Genomic DNA, 15,411 nt, shown 5'->3' with positions numbered 1-15,411 from the left:
GTTTGTTTCTTTTTTGTTGTCTTTTTTTGTTTTTTTGTTATTGTTGTTTTTTTTTTGTTTTTTGTTTTTGTTTTTCTATTTGTTTGCTTTTTATTTTGTTTTGCTCTTGATTTTTGTTTATTAGTTAAACATGTTTGATTTTTTTTTCTCCAAAATTCAATTTTAGAATTTGAGAAGTCATAATATTTTGAATAAACTATAAGAAAAAAATGTACAAACTCGATCACACTTTTTGTTTTATTACTGTGACATAAAAACTGACAGAAAACATGTAAGCCTACAAAAGTAGTATGTCTGTCGCAGTTATATGCCTTTTTTCAATAGGTCATTAAATGGGCTCTGGGAAACGGATGTCTGATCTTGAAATGAATCAAAATATAAACATGTATCACCTACGATCCTTGTAAATCAAAAACTGTCACATTCATTTTTAAAAACCTACCAACCTAAATGATTCACCAAAATACATGCTGCCTATTTTATTTCCAAAGATGAGTTTTTCAATTTTAGTTTATCTATCTACTAAAACTAAACAACCGCACACTTACTTCCAGCTTCCATTTTGTCCCTGAACACGGTGAGCGTGTTCCCTCCACAATGCTGCTGCTCCACAATGATGTCCTGACGCTTGTCAAACTGTTCCCTGACCAAGGACAGAGAGCTTCCGTGGTACTCCATGAACACCTCACACATCGTCTCCATTTGACCTCTGACCTGTTTGGGAGGCCCAGCAGGATGCAGGTAGGCCTGGCTCTGTTTGATTTTTGTACATAAAGAAATCCAATTTTTATTCAGGACATAAAGGTTAATTATTCTATAACTTTTAGAAAGATATTTTTTAAAAATAAGATTTTTTTCTGACCCCCTCCCCTGTCCACCCAGCAGTGATTGGGTAGCTGGATCTGTTAGATCTGGCTGAAGTGCTTTGCGATAGGTTAGTGTCCTATCCAAAGGGTAGCAAGCAATTGCTGTTGTCCGTTTCACGCGATAGAAACCGGGATAAACTCTCGTTTCATGGGCCTGGTGGCTCTGAAGGATGTGTCTTTATAAAAATCAAAATTATAAAAATCAAACAATAATAAATATGCCAAGAATATCAGAAAATAATTGTTTTCCCTCCTCCTATATCTAATAAATGGCGCTCAAGTGATATATAATAACTTGGGATTTTATATAGTGCAATATCCACTAAACGTGCTCAAAGCACTTTACAAAGGGTCACTGACCAACAGCAACATGTAACATGTAGAACGAGACATGATGCCTGTTACTGTTAGGCGATATTATAATTAGTGGTCTTGTGGTATGACACTCGCTTTCAGATCAGAAGGTCCTGGGTTCAAACCTCGCTCGGTGCATAGTTGAGTCCTTGGAAAAGACTCTTTATTCACATTCTCTCACCGTACTCAGGTGTAAAATGAGTACGTGGCCTTCAACAGTATTGTCTCTGTCTGAAAATTTGTCATATCGCCTAACAGGTGTCATGTCTTGTTCTACATGTTACGTGATGCTGTTGGTCAGGGACCCTTTGTAAAGCGTTTTGGGCACATTTAGTGGATATTGCGCTATACAAAAGCTTTAGTTAGAAAATCTATTGTCTGCAAAAAAAGATAATCTGAAAATATTATTATTATTATAAAAATGCATTGAAACTAAGTCATTTACTACTTTAAATTGTTCTAAATTGATAATAAAAGCCTGAAAAGTTTTGCAAGTAATGATTAATTAAAAAAAAAATTACATGAAAAAAATCCCAACAACATCAAAAGTTTACCTAATGCTTTGATAATTCGTCAATCAAAAAAATATAATCCTGTGATATAATACTTACCGCTGTAGCAGGGCGTTTGGGAGATGTGAACCTTTTCAAGTCTGAATCACTCCGTTGTCGGTTGGCGCTTTGAGGTGCTCTACCACTGCGTGGACTCTTTGGGGGTAATGGGACTTGAGGGATGAGGTAAGGGGAGGCGAGCCCACCTCTTCCTTGTTCCATCTTGGCCATCAGCATGGCGTACTTCCTCAAGGCAGCAGTGTCCAGCTGGGAGGATTATGAATGAGATATGTTTAATCATTGGGATATTTTTTGCTAGAGCAACGGATTGAATTAGCCATTTCATTTTGCCAATTAACACAAGATGATATAGTTGCACTAAATGACAACAACACAACGACATAAATGATGATGATAATAAAATAAACAATACACTAACAAAGTCAATATAATAATAATAATAATAATAAAATAATAATAATAATAATAATAATAATAATAATAATAATAATAATAATAATAATAATAATAATAATAATAATAATAATAATAATAATAATATTTTAATAATAATAATAATTAATAATAATAATAATAATTAATATAATAATAATAATAATAATAATAATAATAATAATAATAATAATAATAATAATAATAATAATAATAATAATAATATACTATAATAATAATAATAATAATAATATAATAATAATAATAATAATAATAATAATAATAATAATAATAATAATAATAATAAAATAATAATAATAATAATAATAATAATAATAATAATAATAATAATAATAATAATAATAATAATACTAATAATAATACTACTACTACTAATAATAATAATAATAATAATAATAATAATAATAATAATAATAATAATAATAATAATAATAATAATAATAATAATAATAATAATAAAAACAATAATAGTAATAATAATCTGGATGATCACGAAACAAAAGGCTTTAACTCTTTCCGCGTAATTGGCTGCACTGTGCGGACAGAGCAGAATCTGTTCTACAGGTCAATGGCCACACAAGGCGGCCGGTCTTTAAAGGTAAAAAATAATAATGTTATCCAATCCAACTTTCTACAAAAATATTATTGATAGAACCAATGGTTTCATTTTTTTCATCAGAACATTCAATTAGCCCTAGAATGGAGGGGTATTTTAATTGAGGTTTTGCGCCGAATTTGATTGTTGCTTTGTCTTAGCTTGTCATTCTCATGCTGCCTCAATCTTGTCAGCCATTTTGTGACAGAAATGCAAATACAACCTCAGCGCTCAAAGGGTTTAAGTCAGTAAGTAAAGTGCGGCTATGTGGTCTAGTGGTATGACACTCGCTTTCAGATCAGAAGGTCCTGGGTTCGAGCCTCGAGCTCTGCGCATAGTTGAGTCCTTGGAAAAGGCTCTTTACTCACATTCTCTCACCGTACTCAGGTGTAAAATGAGTACCTGGCCGTTACCAGCATTGTCTTTGTCCGAAAAATTGTAAAATCGCCTAACAGGCGTCATGTCCCGTACTACATGTTAAATGTTGCTGTTGACCAGGGACCCGTTGTAAAGCGCTTTGAGCACATTTAGTGGATATTGCGCTAGATAAAGCTCAAAAAATAAAAAAGTCATGAGACGTACCGAGTACAGGTGGCGCGTGTCAATAGGGTCCTTGCTGGAATACTTTGTCTCTGTACGGTCAATGTGGGCTGGTGAAATCGGTCTTCCCTCGTCATCAAGATAAACTACCTGTTTTGTGTCAAATGAGAAGAATTAGGTCAATGTTTGTCTTATTATATGTAAGCAAAATTGAATAAATGTTTAATTTTTATACATTTCATTTAAACTATATCGTAATGGATAAGATTGTTCTTTTCATTGAATATGTTTAATCGTTACTAACTCCAGTGTGATTCCACATTGAATTAGTGGGTCATATTATGTCTTTGGAAAGTTGTTATCATAAATGATGAAAGCATAAATAATTCAATAAATGGCTGATTAATAAAAATCTAAAAAGCCGAGTATAGTTGAAAAAGCTTTACATTGTGGCAATGTTGTTTGCGCAGTAAACAGAAGATATGAGATTTAGCCCTCAATCAACAAAACCTGACTGTTAGATAATAAAATATATAAATAAATAAAATTCACTTTATTCATCCCATAGGGGAAATTTGTTTCTAAGGTCTATTCCAAGGGAAGACTGGAATAACCCAGGCATCAGCCACAAAGCAGTGCAGAAAATTGAGCTAGGACGAGGTGACTTGCTCAAGGCCATACAGCGTAGCGGCGGGTGATCGAACTCGGTGCCTTTCAGGTACAAAGCAAAGATTGTACCACTGAGCCACACTGTCCCATTCTGGGTTACTTGTTTAATTATTTTTCCTTTTGGTTTCATCTAAATTACTTTTTATGACCATGAATTGTGACCCATCGTCTCAAAATGGTATTCTGTCGGAATGAACCATATGCTTAAAAGCCGAATTAAATGTTGAACTGGCCAAAAATATAAATTGTTGGCGTTAGCACCCAAAAATATTGTACCTATTCTCCTCAATAAATCATACAAATTCAACACACGTCTGGTATTTCTGGCTATAAAGTCAATTTTCAACATCGTAACCAACCCGACTTAATACCGTTTTGGGGCGAAGGGTCACAATTATGATAACCTCTAGCCGATGAAGAGATGGAGATAATTAAACCGCAGTTTACAAATTGTTACAAGGCTGATCCTCTAAATCAATCAATTTAAAGTGTTAGCGAAATTTTTATACAAAGTTTATCAATGGAACAAGCTTTTAAAGTTTGGATAAAATGATGAAGAAAGATTAATAGATGGATTAAACATTTTTTTAAAGAGTTAAAGCAAAATTTGGGCTTAAAGATACGGCTAAATCTTTCATCAAGTACACATTTTATACAAAGGCCAGGATATTGTCAGAAAAATGACAAAGCTTTTATGCAATCTTTGGTTATGGAAATGAATTATCTGACTAAAATAACGCTATGGATTATTTAAATAACAAAATTATAACAATTCTGTTTTTGAAAAGATTTAAATGTGACCCATGGAGATATTCCTGTACTACATCAGAATGGAGCGGAAAGAGGTACTTAACCTTTGAATCAAAATGACCAGAATTAGGATATTTAAGAAATAGAAAATATAAGAAATAGAAATTTCAAGAAATAGAAATTTTAAGCAATAGAAATTTTGAAAAATAGAAAATTTCAGAAATAGAATTCACTCTCTATATCAAAGGTATATAACTTTAATTAAAAACTTAAAATCTAATTTTAAACATCAGGTTCACCCCAACACAAAATAACGTTTGAGACAATTCGGTCATAACTTCATCTTATTTATCATATTTCTTTTTAAAAACTTAATAAAATTATTTGTTTTAAATATAGATTTACAACGTACAGTTACTCATAAGATTACAACTAAGACTGATGTGGTCTTTAAAATAATTTGCATTATCCCTTAGTGAGTACAACATTCATAGTGTGTAACTTTTCTAAATGGACAATGTATTTCATATAGGTAATAATGTATGATTAATCAAAGGAATAAGATTATGTCAATGATTTGTAAATTAATCTTATACAATTGGTAATTAAAATTATATAAAAAACTCTGACCACAATTTAATCTGGAATAAAACATGTTATTGTTTTAGGTATGGATATAACTTGAATAATTTGAACAAAGGAAAAAGTGGAAACTTGAAAATCAAAATATTTTTTCTTGAATATTATTTTACCTTTAAAAAAAAAAATAATGTACGAAATATTTCACAAATCATAAGTAAAAATGAGTAAGATAGAAAACACATTATTCACGGGAAATGTTAACAATAAAACTAACTCAATAAATATTGGTGCAACAATTGTGCATGGTACTCACATAGAGTCACCTCAAAACAAGATGAATATCAACAATATCCAATAACGTGCAAAGTGCAACCACGTGTTAAAACCACAAGTTTTGACAGAAAGACCCCCCCCCCCCAATAAAAATAACTAAAAAGTTAGTGGATTATGAAAGACTGTCAAATGTAAACAAAACACAAAAAGCAATGATTAAGGAGCATGCACTTATGGGGTGTACTATTTCGTGTTTTCCCCCCAATGTTAGACTTCATATCATTGTTGTAAAATAATATTATTTAACAAATCTCAGAGAAGATATGAATAATATATAACAATATATAATTGAATAATGTGTAGTCAATGAACGAGATTATGAATTTTATATAAAAAATGTAGATGGAAAAGGCACTTATATTAATAAAAAGAAACAGCGTGAATGGAAAAATGCCGGAAAAAAAACCCCCAAAAAACAAGGGAAAAATCAACAACCACAGTGAAACGAAGTTAAACCCGGGACACAATAGGTACATCCTTCTCCTGATAGAGAAATAGAAGTCGACAGTCTTTTGTCTTCTCTCTCTCTCTCTCTCTCTCTCTCTCTCTCTCTCTCTCTCTCTCTCTCTCTCTCTCTCTCTCTCTCTCTCTCTCTCTCTCTTACAGCAAAAAGCAGTCCAATTGGTTGCTTCTCATGGGTGATTAACTCGTATCTCAGGCATTCTTTTCTTCCTCTCTCAGTCGGACAGATGATGGTGTACCAATCAGGGTCTCAAGTTTAAATCCAACCATGGCCTTTGTAAACCCAAAGCCTGACACTTCCCCGTAAAATTGCATTATAATATAAGGCAACGACCACAACAACAAAATGATCAGTCATTGTATTCTATTAACCCTCTCCGTACCAACTATAGGAAACTCGTCACATTCGTTACGATACAACCAACAATTTTCTTATTCAAATTTCTTTTATACGTCATAAAATTTACAGATTATGAACTGTGTGTTGTTATAGAGTATGTTTTGCTAAAGAAATTATTTATCGCAAGAACTAACTGCTATTTATTTTAAGAGATAAAAAATATAATTTTGTGTTCGTTGGATGTGAAGTTTTTGGGGAAATCCCGAAAATGTCTGGTAAGGAGAGAGTTAACAGATGGGATCATTTGTTTTTCTTGAGCATTTACTAATAAAATCCATGCATCACTTTCTTTTGGTGATCATCATCTTGTGTTGTGATTTAAATTTTATGGAAGTATCAAGCTATGACTTAACAAAGGTTGCAATCCAACTCACCGCGCTTATCCTTATTCCCTTTTATCTTAGCTTTTCGGACACTTTTCAAACCCCACTAGTTCTAATCAATATTATAAATACCAGAATATACAAATTTTAGGGGATATTATTCTTTTACCGTTAAGCTCAACTTACAGTCTCGTTCTCATCGTCATAATTAGATGACAAGGCCGAAATGGGCCGTCTGCCCTTACGAGAAGGAGACCCCCCAGAGGGCCGTGTCACCCTACGTCTTGTCATGGGCCGAGAGGAACTTGCTGATGTTATACTTGATTGGCACGAGGACTCTCGTCTTGGGCTTACAAGAGGGAGGACATAATTTTCTCTTTTTCTGTCACGTGAGGCCTATTATAAGAATCAATTTATTATTTCTTAAGATGATAACAACAATCTATCAGATAAAATAGTTATCTAAAACTCTGGGTTTTAAGAGCAATAATAACAAGAGAATAGTTTTGATACAACAAGAAATGGACACTTATAGTTGACAACATCCATTGAATGTGCAAAGTAATTTCCATTGGATTCCAATTCGATCCAGCTACACTATTAGACAGACAAAAAGTCTGTAAAAATTTCTGATTTTAAATAAATCAAACTCCATCCTTTGGTGCGTTTGTTCAGAGCCCAACAGATAAATTTCACCACCTGACGAAAAACTGTTGACCGGTATTCGCTAGGATAAATTCTCTTTTTTTTTTTGGAAATCAACAAAAGGTAAAGAAATTATAAACTGTAAACACAGCACACAACGTAATTTTGTGGAATACTTATCCTGCATTGCCTGTGAAATTAAAATTTTTTTTAAAACTCGAACTATTTCATAATTAAGGTCAAATTGTAAAAAAAAATTTGAAAACTTGAGTTTTATATAGCGCTATATCCACTAAACATGCTCAAAGCGCTTTACAAAGTAAACAACAACAAACAAAAAATAAAATTAAAAAACAGATGGTTAAAAACAAACTAACAGAAAGTGAAAATAAGATCACTTTTTTTTTTTCAAAAGTTAACATTTTAAAATGTCCTCAGTGTTGAATAGGTCAGAATAGAGACCTTTAGCAAATCCATGGACTTAAGAATTAGGACATAAGACCTATCTACCACATGATCGTTGTCCTATTTAAAAGTGGAAAACACCAATTGATGTGTGCAAAACATCTAACAATTACGACAGAATATAAATTAGAAGTGTTCCGGCCTAAATAATAATAATAATAATAATAATGATAATAATAATAATAATAATAATAATAATAAATATAATAATAATAATAATAATAATAATAATAATATATCTTTATTGTCCAAATTAAAGGCAATTCATGTGAGGTCAACAATGCTCAGTTTGGTTCATGGTATGAAAATCAACATATTTACAAATACAGACACAGCCATACACGAACATACACGCTTGCACATTGTTTCTACACATGTATACAAAAGAATGACATTTGAACTGAGGATCTATTACAGAAAACTGAGATGGGCACAGTTTCAGACAACCTCAGGGCCACACTTTGGAGGTGGCTTGGCAACAGTTGCAGGATGGATGCCAGCGGACTACATTCCAAACCAGCAGTAGGCCTAGGTTGGACTCCGAAAGGAAAAACGAACTGAGGTTGACCTGAAAAGACCCAGAGAAGAACTGTACAAAGAGAACTGAAAGCCAAGGCATCAGCTTGGTGACTACAACCCATGCAGCGAAAGACAGAGAAAATTGCCGATCACTTGCTGTTGCCTCAAGCACCCAGCAGCTCAGGGAGGACTACTTTAATTCTTCAATTCTGGAATTAAAAACTCAATTGAAAACAAAACAAAAACAAATAGCGCAAACAATTCATAAAAAATATGATGCCATCACAAAGAAATGAAAAAATAGATAATCTACAAATATTTTTGTATAAATTCTTTCTGTCTCTGCATACAATATTATTGTACGAAAACTTAATGAAGGAGGGGGAAAAATCCAACTTCATACCATACATCACAGCTTTTAGAACGATACCACAATGGTTAATTTTGAACAAAAGTAGAGACTGGAATGTCTTGCTTATAAAGCGAAAGATATTACATCCAAACCACATTTTCATGCAATATAAAGAGTTTATGGCAAAAAAATATGATAAACAAGAAGAAAATTCATTATATATCAAAAATAGTTATTCCACTCTTGACCATCAAAAAAAAACAAAAAAAAAAAAACAAACAAAAAAACACACACAAAAAACAAAAAAACCCCATAAAACAACAACAAAAGAACAACACCCTCCACCCTTAAAAAAAAACAAAACAAATACAAAAAAGCAAACCTGAATTGTATTAATAAATTATTTCATTTAAAATTTATTCCAAGATTGGTCAGCATTAGTTAAAAACTCATTTATGTTGACATCAAGTTATTCAACGACTATCCTAATAATATCCTATCCTAATGTATAATAAAAAAGTAAAATAAAAAGAAAAGAAAACGAAAGGGAATGAACAAAATATGTTGAGTGCTTGACCAGTACATTGTTTTGGTGTGTTTCTGTAACTTAAGGCAAAGGTAACCCATCAACCATATAAATATGCCACGTTTTCCACGTTTCCATTGTAACAATAATAAAAAAATGTTAGTAAAAATTTCAAGCAAACCATAATTCAATTCCAATTCAGCATTTTATAAAATAAAAACAACGCTTCAGTTTTGAGTGCAGCCATAACCCGAACAACACAGACAAATCTAAGTATCACCGAAACCAACTAACACCGCAAACAACAATGAAATGTTACCAGGTGGGAATTCAAAACACTCAAACAAAGTGGCATTTAAGGAATCACACTTAAATACGATTAAGTACCCGTTCATGAACAACAGAGTCACTTTTCTTGGGTTCACGAGATCCTTTATTATTCTGAGTGCCCCGAGTAGAAGAATTATCACCAGAGTGTGGAGCAGGTGATTTTCCAGTGCGCTTTGTCCGTGATTTGGGTGTTTTCGGACTTAGGTAAGGCAGAATATTTTCATCTGTCTGCTTGTGACGCTCACTCTTCATGAAGTGAAAAATTTAAAACGTTAAATAAATAATCATAACATGCGCAATAGTTTGGGTTTTTTAAAAGAGAGAAAGAGAAAATAAGAAGTATTTTTATCACACATACACACACACAAAACAAAATGTTTTTTTAAAAAATGCTATCTGAAATAAAAGTACAAAACAAAGTATGATTACTTAAAATTCTCATTCTTATTGAAGAGAAGCTACCTGCATTTATATAAGACATAAAATAATAATAATAATAATAATAATAATAATAATAATAATAATAATAATAATAATAATAATAATAATAATAATAATAATAATAATAATAATAATAATAATAAAATAATAATAATAATAATAATAATAATAATAATAATAATAATAATAATAATAAATAATAAATAATAATAATAATAATGTATGGATTTATAGTGCGCCAAACATCCCTTCATCAGGAGGGCTCTGGGCGCATAACATAGATTAAGCCCTAACACAGTACATGAACAACACTAATCAATGCCTTTGTAAGATGCCATTGAATGAAGAAAAAAATACAAATAATCCATAAACAAAAGGCTAAGGTCCTCAGAAATTACCCATGTTGTCTCAGTGAGCAAATTGGGGATTAATCATATCACCCAAAGAGGTGGGGGGGGGGGGGGGGGGTAAGAAAAAAAAAGGGTGCCTGCGGTTGAAATATTTTGTTTCTTTTTATTTGTATTTCTTTGTATTGCTTATATTTTTCATTCGTTCTTTCTTTGGGTGATCAAAAAGATGCATCTAAAAAAAAAAAAGTATAATGACGGTATGTACTTTCCGGCAAACCTGCTAAAACCTCTTTTTTTTTAAATTGTCTATTTTTTCACACTTCAAATATCTCAAGTAAGCCTACAAAAGTAGTATGTCTGTCACAGTTATATGCCTTTTTTCAATAGGTCATTAATTGGGCTCTGGGAAACTGATGACTGATCTTGAAATGAATCAAAGTATAAACATGTATCACCTACGATGCTTGTTAATCAAATACTGTCACATTCATTTTTAAAAACGTAAACCTACCAATCTAAATGATTCACCAAAATACATGCTGCCTATTTTATTTCCAAAGATAAATTTTTCAATTTTAGTTATCTATCCACTACGACCATAAAATCATCCATAACAACAACTGACTTTTGAAAAGTTTTCCTTACCCGAACTCTTCGTACTAATTCAATTTTGGCAATCTCCTCCAGCTTCTTGCGGATTTCAGCTTGCCTTGATCTCTCTAGATCCAGTGTCTTGTGGACAATAGCTTGTGCTAGTATATCCTTCACATGTTTCTTGTGCTCTTTGCGACTCATATTCAGTCGGTATGTGTTTTCTGACACAATCTGTCCACGTCTTGTTATCTGTTGGGTATCGGAATAGATAAAGATGATGATGATGACAATATAGCTAATACAATTATGTCAGTAGAAAATGTTCTTGTAATGAGGACAATGAAAATGATAATAACAATGATGATGATGATGATGATCACGATGATGATGATAAAAATAATAATAGTAGTAGTATTAGTAATAGCATAAGTAATAATGATACTAACAATAAAAATAGTAAAAATAATAATATAATAATAATAATAATAATAATAATAATAATAATAATAATAATAATAATAATAATAATAATAATAATAATAATAATAATAATAATAATAATAATAATAATAATAATAATAATAATCAACATTAATCACTCGCACTCAAAAAAAAAAAGGTAGTACAATTTTCAAACTCACAAGTCCAGCCCTTCGTAAATGACTTCTCATCCGAGTACTAGCAAAATATCCTGACAAGTTATTGTCTGTCAGACTGTTATAGGCCGGAAGGGGGCTGTGGACAAAGGGTAGGTAATATGTATGAAATTGAAATCATAAACATTAGGATTATTGTGACATTGATGACCGAGTCCGTACAGTGACTGATTTTTCATGACATTCAAGCGACAGCAGTGTTATCGGTACCCCAATGGGTGACAATGAGTGCAAACGGAAGCTTTGTTTTTATTGTGAGTAACTTATTTTGAGACTAGGTTGGTTTGCAATGAGAAAGATGAAGTCAGGGAATGCGAGGGAGACCAGATTCCATTACAATTGAGATGCTGGAACCTCTGGAAGAAGTTGGAGTGTCAGCCCTTACAGAAATATTGAATGATATCTATGTATGAGGACACTTTAAAATTATTTTTTAAAAAAATGAGCTTTATGTAGCACAATATCCACTAAATGTGCTCAAAGCACTTTACAAGGGGTCTCTGGTCAACGGCAACAGTAGGATGGGACATGCCATCTGTTAGGGGCAGATACTCATTTTACACCTGAATATGGTGAGAGAATGTGAATAAAGAGCCTTTTCCAAGGACTCAACTATGTGCCGAGCACGAGGCTCGAACCCAGGACCTTCGGATCAGAAAGCGAGTGTCATAACACTAGGCCATATAGCCGGACTGAAAGAAACAGCAACACCATCAGAGCAATGGAAAAAAAGAGAGGAGTGGAGAGCTATGACCGCTAATGCTACTAAACATGGCACAAGATAATGATGAACTTTACACAAATTATCCTACAACATTGAGGGACGAAAGTGTGTCTGATTATAAGTATAAGCCATACCCAATATAATAAGAGAGCTCATTTTTACAAAAAGATTGACATGTGACATGATATATATAAAATAAAATTTGAAATACTGCTAGGGAAACGTATGATGCATGAATGTGTCATGAAAATCTAAATAAAATCCCATATATAAGCATTACCAATTTAGATTACAAGCAGATGATTAATAAACAACATACCTACATAATTATTTTAAAAAATTAACCCTTCTTTAAGACAGATGTTTTTTGTTAACAGGTTTTGACATAAATTGCTTCTCATCTAGCTATTGTATCAAGGCTTAACTCTCATTATATGTATAATGTATCATTACACAAAAAAGCATCAATAATAGAAAAAAATACTATGTGCTATGCATATCTTGTAGCATTAATCTATTTATGAGAACTAAATGGATGGTCTCAATTCTAAACTGTTAAACTCCAAGAATAACCGATTGTCTAACCAATGACGCCTCATTGGGTAAAATTATTAAATGAAAATACTTTATTTTAACGAAACCATTAAAATGCGTGTGTATGTTAAATCATTAGTGGTTTTGTTTGTTTGTTGTTTCTAAAAAATCTCCAGCATAGTTGTGTTTTCCCAAGTTGAACGGAATGTCACTGAGGCAATCAGTATGAACAATTTTATTTATGATATTAATAGCAGCAAATTAATTCCAGTGATGTGGTCCTCTCCACTGGCGGTAAGCAATCTGTGCCCACGGAAATTGTGAAAATTGTGTTAAAACATATAATCCAAAGGATATTAACAATCCAAACAATAGCACCTTTCTCTCGTTCTTTCCATCTGAATTTATTTACTTAACTAAATATTCAGTAGTTTTATTTCAGTTTGTCAATCCTGAGTTAAAATAGAATACAACAATATTCAGATTTAAAATTACAATTGCCCGGGGAACGCTACAGTCATTAAAAATGAATGTACATCGTGTTTAGTAGTCATACAAATGTTCTTCCTAGACTCTTGACAATGTACTGATATTAACGTGATAAGAGATGAAATGAGCACCTGTAATTTAATGTTACTATGACACGCTAGTGCTAGTTCATTCATACTTAGAATTTTAAGATGGTATGAGTATGATTATAATTATAATTATATGTTATATGAATTTATTTTGAACGATAGCATATAATGCGACCTGGCTGTAATTTTATTGACTAATCTAGTTATCAGTTAGCGGTCAAAACTATAATATCAAATCAGCCAATTTCACAGTCAGCTTTAATTGGCTTTTAATTATGCAGGCATCGGCCAGCGGCAAATAAGATCAGGTTTAGACAAAGACTCAAATTGACACTGTTGCTGACGGAATTGTTGGTTACTATACTCACCCTTGGTCAACGTGACTCATCTTGGAAGTTTTTGCTATTTAAAATCAACGATTAACACGAAACAGTATTCTAGGTTGTACAATTACACAATGCCATAAAAACTGCATCCCAACATCAGTCAGTAATATTTTGGTCCGCCATTGAAAAACAACTCGTCGCCCGGGAGAGTCACGTGATATTATTTTTGCCTCCTTGTGAAGCATTGGATTGTGGGATAGAAAGTATTTTCTGGATTAGTTCCCTTGTCAATTAAATATAATCTCTCTCTCTCTCTCTCTCTCTCTCTCTCTCTCTCTCTCTCTCTCTCTCTCTCCTCTCTTCTCTCTCTCTCTCTCTTCTCTCTCTATCTATCTCTCCCTCTCTCTCTCTCTCTATCTCTCTCTCTTTATTATTATTTATTATTATTATTATTATTATTATTATTATTATTATTATTATTATTATTATTATTATTATTTATTATTATTATTATTTTATTATTATTATTATTATTATTATTATTATATTATTATTATTATTATTATTATTATTATTATTATTATTATATTATTATTATTATTATTATTATTATTATATTATTATTGATTGTAGTAGTGGTAGTACGTAGTAGTAGTAGTAGTAGTAGTAGTAGTTAGTAGTAGTAGTAGTAGTAGTAGTAGTATAGTATTAGTAGTTAGTAGTAGTAGTAGTAGTAGTAGTAGTAGTAGTAGTAGTAGTAGTAGTAACAGCTGTAGTAGTTTTAATAGTTGTTGGAGTAACATCAGTCCCATGTGTCAGAGTGTTTGCCGAGATGAGGCTTATTTAAATCGAGTGATATAATTTGAAGGATCATTTTTCTGGCCAAACGTTTAAACACAATGTCTTTGAAGAGTACGACAGTTAACCGTTTAATTAAAAAATAGAGGTGCCTAAATGAGTCAATAAAATGGAGATAAAGATAAAGGGAGTAAATCTGACTCATGTTGTTCTTTCATTATAATGACTCCACTATAACAAAGAAAGTAGTATTGGACTGGAACCCTCAGGGTAGAAGATCAAGGGGAAGGCCACGAGGAACATGGAGAAGAATTAAAGAAGCTGATATACAGAGAAGTGGTTAGACCTGGAATGAGATAAAAAAAAAAGTTAGCTCAGGATAGAGAGGGATGGAAACTGTTTGTCTGTGGCCTATACCCTGACCCAGGGTGAAAAAGGCAATGATGATGATGATCTTTATCAACTATTTAATTGGTATGTGACCAATCGCCTCATAACGTTATCGCCTCTGAGTGATCAAGATACTGATACTGAGTATATATAACTTTTTCCTTACCGACCATTTTCAGTATTTTTAATTGAGCTTTTATATAGCGCAATATCCACTAAATGTGCTCAAAGCGCTTTACAAGGGGTCCCTGGTCAACAGCAACGTTTAACATGTAGGACCGGAC

General features: G+C 32.2%; 1 protein-coding gene across 11 annotated transcripts in view; it reads right to left on the bottom strand.

Moving 5' to 3' along the window:
* The window catches only part of LOC144957369 (uncharacterized), a 69,088-nt gene extending 54,935 nt beyond the window's left edge, over nt 1-14,153 (bottom strand). For 2 of the 11 annotated variants that reach the window (XM_078888567.1, XM_078888573.1), the window contains exons 1-8: nt 13,982-14,137; nt 11,763-11,856; nt 11,173-11,370; nt 9,794-9,982; nt 7,086-7,295; nt 3,423-3,530; nt 1,832-2,038; nt 549-753 (exon numbers count right to left, since the gene is read on the bottom strand). In XM_078888567.1, the coding sequence (XP_078744693.1) occupies nt 549-753; nt 1,832-2,038; nt 3,423-3,530; nt 7,086-7,295; nt 9,794-9,982; nt 11,173-11,370; nt 11,763-11,856; nt 13,982-14,001 (1,231 nt within the window). In that variant the 5' untranslated portion in view covers nt 14,002-14,137. Of the gene's footprint in view, nt 1-548; nt 754-1,831; nt 2,039-3,422; nt 3,531-7,085; nt 7,296-9,793; nt 9,983-11,172; nt 11,371-11,762; nt 11,857-13,981 lie in introns of all 11 variants that reach the window. The other 9 variants (XM_078888569.1, XM_078888575.1, XM_078888574.1 and 6 more) reach the window with 6 other exon arrangements.
* Between the last annotated feature and the right edge of the window lie 1,258 nt (nt 14,154-15,411).

The sequence above is a fragment of the Berghia stephanieae genome, chromosome 11, assembly GCF_034508935.2.
Source record: "Berghia stephanieae isolate SIO BIC M18660-M18661 chromosome 11, UCSD_Bste_1.3, whole genome shotgun sequence".
Taxonomy (NCBI): Eukaryota; Metazoa; Mollusca; class Gastropoda; order Nudibranchia; family Aeolidiidae; genus Berghia; species Berghia stephanieae.
The sequence above is the reverse complement of the archived record's forward strand: the minus strand, read 5'-3'. Positions and strand labels throughout refer to the sequence as shown.